Source organism: Populus nigra, chromosome 11 (assembly GCF_951802175.1).
Source record: "Populus nigra chromosome 11, ddPopNigr1.1, whole genome shotgun sequence".
Taxonomy (NCBI): domain Eukaryota; kingdom Viridiplantae; phylum Streptophyta; class Magnoliopsida; order Malpighiales; family Salicaceae; genus Populus; species Populus nigra.
In genome coordinates, this window is record NC_084862.1 from 4,260,987 (window position 1) to 4,268,711 (window position 7,725).

The window sequence follows — 7,725 nt, forward strand, 5'->3', positions numbered from 1 at the left end:
GGCCCAAGAATACTATGCACCATCTTCTCTGGTTTTCAGGATACGTCCCACGACACTCCTTCATCTTATGGCTTGTGTCTTTCGGTCGTCTACACACTATAAACAGACTGCAGACTTTTCAGATCATCACCTTTGCGATATGTATCTTGTATGGTTTACATATGGAAACCCATAATCATCTATTTTGAGTGCTCCTTCTCAGCAGCATTATTTAAATGAATTAAATAAAAGGATATATTAAAAGAATATACTATATTTAATCATTCAAGACTAACAATGACAAAAAAAAAATTATTGAAATGATAAATAAAACTTTGATTCAATTTAGGATTAGTCATTTAATAATTTAAATTTACGAGACACGTAAGAGAGACGTACTTTCTTTCTTTTTATTAACATGAATGTCCGGGCCAGCTTACGTGTACTTCGACTAATCCCACGGGCCCTGAAGTTAACGACCATGTAAGCCTCCAGTGGTCCTGAGGGGACTCGAACCCGTGACAATTGGGAAGCAAACCCAAGATCTAACTAGTTAAGCTACCCCTCAGGGTTGTTGATTTTGTTGGATAATGATATCTAATAATAACATGTAAATGAAAGTTAAACTCAAATATTTATATAGTAATTTCATCGATTACTATGAAAGAAAATAAATAAATTAGATGCTTGAAGGACAAATGTAGTCTAAATAATTAATATTTGAAAATAAGTAATCAGAATTAACAAAAATAAGGACAGTAGTAAATCTCAAGACATATTCTATAGTCCTAATGCCAATACAACATACTATATGTCTTTAAATAGCCATCCGATAGTAGAATTGAAAGCCACAACCCACGTCTGAAGCCATTCTCCGAAACAACAAACGATATGGCTCCTAAACTTTCCCATCTTTTATCAGCAATCCTCGTTATCTTTTCTATCCAGTCCTTCAGAGGTCAGACAAGAACTTTGAAACCCGAGCATCGGCAATCTTTTAGCAGCTTCCTTCAAGGGCTGGAGGGGATTCAAAAGGGCCAAACTGTGGAAGGGCTTATTGAGCTCAAACAATACCTCAAAAAGTTTGGGTACTACCCAAGTGATATCACTCTCACAAGCAGTGATTTTGATGACCACTTGGAGCTAGCACTCAAAACATACCAAGAATATTTTCATCTGAATGTTACTGGTAACCTTGACTCTAGTACCATACAACAAATGGTGATTCCACGATGTGGAATGCCTGATATCATAAACACTCCGTCCACAAAACCGAACAGCACTAAATCAAAACACAAGAAGGTCCACATGGTTGCTCATTATGCTTTCGGGACACAAAAGTGGCCACCTTCCAAGTATGCTCTGACCTACAGATTTGGCTCGGGTGTCCAAGTTGTTGGTTCGGACACCTTGAGGTCGGTCTGCTCAAAAGCTTTTCAAACATGGGCAAAGGTTTCTAAATTCACTTTCCAGGAGGCGACTGACGGTGCATCAGCAGATATTGTCATTGAGTTCTTCAGCGGCGATCATGGGGACCAGAGTCCTTTTGATGGACCAGGGAATCAACTGGCTCATGCTTTTTATCCACAAGACGGCCGTCTCCATTACGATGCAGACGAGAACTGGAGCACTGACCCCGCAATGGATCAAATTGACCTGGAAACCGTTACTGTTCATGAAATAGGACATCTGCTTGGCCTTTATCATAGTAAAGATCATCCCGAAGCCATCATGTATCCAACGACACAACGTGGAAGCAAGAAAAGAGATCTCTCCCAGGATGATATTGATGGGATACATGCTCTCTATTCCAATTAATTAATTACGCAACAACTCAGTAATAAACTATATGCAGTATAAGTTTAGGAATTACAAGAAAATATTCATGGCAGTTGAAAGCTGGCCTCATCTCATGCTCTAAATATGTTATATCTTCTACATATTTGAAGAGCCTTTTTATTGTACCAAAATTAAAAAGAAAATAATAAAAAAAGGCTATAGATTAAGTTATGTCAAATTAGATCCTCTCTCTAATGCATGTTCCTTCCATGTCATGTTAAATTGTTGAATTCAAAATAATTTATCTACGTACCCTCTCAGTCTCAGAATAAATATCCTAATTCAGAAGACGCAAAATTCTTGGAATAAATAAATATATCTCATTATTTACAAGATTATTATTTTAACGACTAAAAAATCTTTGAAATCTCAAAATAACAAAATTATCATCCATGATCAATTCTTGAACACAAATCCTTTCAGGAAGCCATAAAAAAGTGCAGCAGGCAGGTTCTCTCATGAATCTTGATTCTTGGGGAATTAATTCTTAGTAATTATTCATTTTTAATCTCCATGATTTAGCTTTGTTGCCTTTGCTAAGCTTTCTGATGTTATTATCTACGGCTAAACAAGTCTGCTGATGCTGCATTTAGAATGAAAATTTTGATTAGGTTCCGTGAATTGTCAGAGTTTGATGACAAGAAGCGAAGCTGTCGTAGACGTCTTTCCTGTCACAACGCAAGGCGACGTAAGCCACAACCTGAGGCAATCTGGTTCACTTCAGCAAGGCCATCATCATCATTTTATGGTGCTTGCTTCAATTTCAAAGGTATTAACTGTCGTGTTCCAAAAATAATTTATTAAATCTTATAAGAATCATTAACTGCATCTTCTGATGTTGTACTTGTTATTATAGGCGTTTGTTTTTTATTTCAAAAGTTATTTTTAAAATTAAAAAATTATTCGAATCCTTAACTGCATCTAATGTTGTGCTTGTTATCATCGTTAGTTTGTTTTTAAATTTTAAAAGTTTTAAAAAAAAGTTAAATTTTTTTTATTTTTTTTTTATTTTGCATTATTTTTTTATGTTTTTGAATTATTTTAATGTGCTGATATCAAAAATAATTTTAAAAAATAAAAAAATATTATTTTGATATATTTTCAAGTAAAAATTATTTTAAAAAGCAATTGCTAACAACCTTTCAAACATCCTTTATTTATGTCCGGTAAAATGCCAATTAACTACCTTCTGGCTGACTCACCTTTTAATTCTATAGTCAAATTGCTATAATTTGGAACCTATATAGTCAACATTGAATGATAGATAAGTTGACTTTTATTAGTTATAGAAACTTAATTGAGAAGGGACGGGAGAGAAGGAGAGGGAAGAGGTTGTATAAAGAAATTGATATCATAGTTATAGTTATTATTTGTGTTATATTATATATGATAATATTTTCTTATTATTATTTTTGAAATTTTTATTTGACCTAGGATTTTAAATGTATTTTTTTAAATTATGGTGGGAAAGTAAAAACACAATAAAATTTTACACTATTTTTTTTTCAATTATCCCTTATTACTGTGGTGAAGAATAATACAGGAGGAAGAGGAAGACATTCAGCTCCTAATCTCTTCAAAGATCAGTTTTCCAAGCAGAATCGCAGTCTGCCCATGAATCTCTTTTATTGTTATGATGACTACATTCTCTCCAATACCGAAGAGCAAGGAGCAAGTGGTGCTTTAAATTAACCTAGCTAGTGGCACGTGTTTTGCATTAGGAAGGATTAATTTTTAATATATATATATATATATATATATATATAGGTGGTGCTAATATGTGTTTTAGCAGTATTTTTCTTGATAAAATCTGAAAAAAAAAGGTAAGATGATCTGGGTAAAAAAAAAATTATTATTACAATCTATAATTAACTTAACCAAGCTCCATTATAGGTCTGATAAAAAATTAAATTTCATTGCAAAAAGAAAAATGTATTTATAGGTGTTGTTAATGTTTTAATGAATTTCAATTTAAATCAAAGATATTTTGAGGTGAGCTCTTGCCTTGGGTGGTGAACTAAATTGTGTTGGAGTTTACCTTTTATATCATCCCATCAACTAAGCAAGTTTAAGTTTGACCCAATTCAATTAGCAAAAACCTAGTTTAACTAAAAAGAATTCAAGACAACAATGTTTTAACATTGTTCTTTAAATATTGAGATGATGATGTCTTGGATTAACCTGAGTTAACCCATCAAATACATTATGAAGGGTGGTAAAAAAGAGCACTTGCAAATATAATAATAAAAAAAATATGGTTTTGGTAAAAAAAAAAATTGAACAGTATTCAATAAAAAAATCTTAAATAATTTAAAATTACAAGAAAAAAGTAAAGAACAAAACAAGGCTAGGGCTTAATATGCCCTGGCTCTAAATATTGTCCGCTATGGCTCAGCCCAACCCGACTTCCACACCTCATGATTTTGTTCCTAATAGCCCACAGGCTCCAAAATGTGTCCTAGAAGGTTAAGTACCAACTGCCTTAATATACCCTGACTCTGGACACTTTTCTTTCGATGTAGGATGTTACAGTAAGAATCTCAGAAAACAAGGATTAAAAATTAAAAAAATCTAGGGAACAAAAAAGTTAAAAATACTTCTTAGCTATAATAGAAAAAAAAAAGGCTAGGGCTTTGTTTCAGCGTCAATTTTGATTTTCAAAGTTTTAAATACAATTGATCAAGAAAATTTAATTTAATTTTGTTAAGTCAAACATTAATTTAATGTTGGAACCCTTTTTCAACATTGTGAGAAATCTTTACAAAGTTAACTAAAACAAATTATTAAGTTTAATTCTAAATAAACTAAATGTGAAACAATTAAATTATAAAAATATTAACTAAAAAAAGGACAAAAAAAGAAAAATATTGTGTGAATCCATATTGAACTCTCTTATAGGCAACCGTTTAATCTTGAGTCTTTTAGTTTTTTTTTAATTTAATTTTAATTGTTGTAATAACATTATTTGACTACATTTAGTTTTAATTGCATTTATGATTATTTAATCTATGTCGTTCCCTTTCTGAATGTGTAGGCTGACCTCTCTGTTTTTTTCCTTCTAGAAGTTCTTTTTCATCTTATTCCATTTAAGTAAAATGCTTCTCTGTCATTTAACAATTATGTAGTAATCAGCTTCTCTCAACCCATAATCTAACTTGATGGTGAACATTTATGCAACAACTGATAATTTACTGTGATTTATGCACTCATCTCATAATGGTTTGTTGAAATCTTTTAAAAGATCAAGAAACCTGGTTGTGTTTGCATTTGGTTCTTCATCTACAATTGAACATTCACCTGCATAACCCTGACTTATTCTCATCGCATCCACAATCATATTCTTATAAGGATTATTCTTGCTATCTACAAATCCATGCATATTGCTAGGATTAGAAGTTGACTCGGTCATCTTTTTTACTATGGTCTTGTAAGGAACATATGGTTCTTCGTGTGCAAACCAACACAGGTGTTTCTTCGTGAACCCTTTTTATAGAAAATGTATCATTACAACAACTGGATTGAGAAACTTTTATTTCTTACGCATCTTACATGGACATCTAATACCGCATTCACTAATATTTCTTGAATTAGATAGGGCGTAATTAATAAAACTCTCAACCCCATTATAATAATTCATCCTACACAACTCTTCGGATGAATCTTGATACATCTATAAAAGATCATCCATTACTTGTATCAAACCTATATAGAATATTGATGACAACATGTATTAATTAATTATGTCAACTAAATAAATTAGCAAATATTAGTTTAACTCCAACTTATTTAATCTATTTTAATAGTACTCTTAAATCATTATCAATTATCTATATAAATTCAAATTCATATGCATTTACTAAAATATAAAACGAGTCTATTCATTAAGTCATTATTTATCTCATTACAGAACACCTAAGTCACAAATTTGAAATCAATTTCATCAAATTACAAAAAAAAAATATATTCCAAAATCTCAAACAAACCCAAACATATACAAATCATACATTAATACAACAAATTTCTATGGAAAAAGACTATAAAACTAACATTCTAAAATTGAGTTAAAAAAAATATGTAGTTTTACTTACTTGATATGAGGGATTCTAAAAGAATTGAATCAAAACAAGGATGCTAGCAGATTGAGTGTTGTGGTGGCTAGATTTATGGTAGGAGATTGATTTGTGATAAAATAAAGGGATCAGCTATTTTTTGTAAAGTTGATGGAGGAATAAGAAGAAATGTAAGAGGGGGAGACGGGGTCGCTCGCCAAATCATAATTTAAAATTACCAATGGATATATGGATGGATTTCACCAACGAATTCAATTTAATAGTAATTATATATGTATAAATAACATATCTATTAGTTTATTTTTAATTTTTTCTATTTTCATTGTAATTTTCTTGATATATAATAAGAGAATATTTTCATTATGTTTACAATGAATATTACAAGGAAATTTTTCGTCAGTATTTTTTTGTCAATATTTCCACGTATTTATATTTACTAATTTTATGTAGTGTGACAACCTTGCTCACCAAAACTACTCAGAACCCTACTACGTATCCTCTCTGACAATATAGCAAAGCCAATATATATATATAAACAAAGCAAAGCCAACATGCCAAGAAACCTAATATATATTAATTATTCTGATTGACACCCTTTATATTTTTACTATATTAATTTCAAGCCTAATTGTTAATATGTGTATGAGTTTGATTGGAGTATAAGAATGGTTTTTTTGGAGGTTGAAAGTTATGTTTTAGTCGTCTTTTGAGTTGATTTAGTGGTCACAAAGGTGAAGTCCCAAGGATAAGGATTACAAGAGGGGTTTTAATCCAAGCATATGATAATTCATATATAAAAATTAAAAGAAAAAAATATAAAGGGTGTCAATCAGAATAATCGATAGTTGAAGGAATCTTTACATATTTAGGCTTGAGCAAGTGAGATTTTAATATAAAAAAAAAAGGATGGATTAACGTAACAAAAGTGATCTATTAATAGTTTAATATACTAAAGAAGATCTATTAACGTAACAAAAATTGATCCAAATAAGAAAAGAGAGAGTCTTCGTCCAAATAACTGAAATCTATGCTATAAGATCCGTAAGTTTTCTTATCCATTTATTGAAGGACTTATTTGCATAATCATAAGAGTTTTAGGACTAAGAAATCTATGCTGGGTGTGTTCGAGCGTACCATTTCCCTTAAATTTTGCAAGTTGGGCAATAAGGTAAGAAATTAAGCAAGTCAAACGAAGGATCAGAGCTTAAAACGAGAACCAGACTTCTTCAGACCAGGGGAGAATTAAATGTTTTCTGAGCCACAAACAGCCATCAATCATATGCAGATTGACTGAATGTTTCCTAGTCCATATTCCTAGGGGGAAAAAAAAGATAAATTACCGATGATTTTATCATCATTACGTTTAATTTAGCTGGAGAATAGATAATAAAAACAGAAAAACTATATTTCTCATATACACTTTTATTTATTTTATTAATTCCCCCCTTTTTTCCATTTTTTTTTCTGGTCTGCTCTGATTAACCTTTCATATTCCTTGTTTGATCTTCCACTTGGGTTTTCCGGTTGGTTCTATTGACAAATCCCATGGCTTAAAAAAAAAAGAAAAAAAAGAGAAGTCAAAGATTCAAAGAATTGATTGTTAAGAAAAAAGGAGGTCGGTGAAAGCTCTGCTACCAAATTGATTGATGAAATTAAGACTCTAATTTTCAAGTTCAAATCTCGTATTATTCTCTACCAACCAGAATCGATCAAAGTTTCAAGTTGTCCTGTCTTCTTCGATGAATCACATTAATTATTGCCTAATTGCAGTTTTCTTCGTTTACTGTACGTATTTATCTTCTTCTTCTTCTTTTTCTCCACCTTTCCCAATGAGAGA

The 7,725-nt window shown here is 31.2% G+C and overlaps 1 protein-coding gene across 1 annotated transcript; it reads left to right on the forward strand.

Annotated features, from left to right (window-relative positions):
- Positions 1-845: 845 nt before the first annotated feature.
- LOC133706303 (metalloendoproteinase 2-MMP-like) lies at positions 846-1,798 on the forward strand. The gene has a single exon (XM_062131811.1). It carries the CDS (start codon positions 871-873, stop codon positions 1,795-1,797), a length of 927 nt encoding a protein of 308 aa, XP_061987795.1. The 5' UTR covers positions 846-870; the 3' UTR covers position 1,798.
- Positions 1,799-7,725: the final 5,927 nt, after the last annotated feature.

Bases quoted from the DNA above. Each gene is read 5' to 3' on its own strand.
- LOC133706303 (XM_062131811.1), top strand. From the start codon at position 871: ATGGCTCCTAAACTTTCCCATCTTTTATCAGCAATCCTCGTTATCTTT.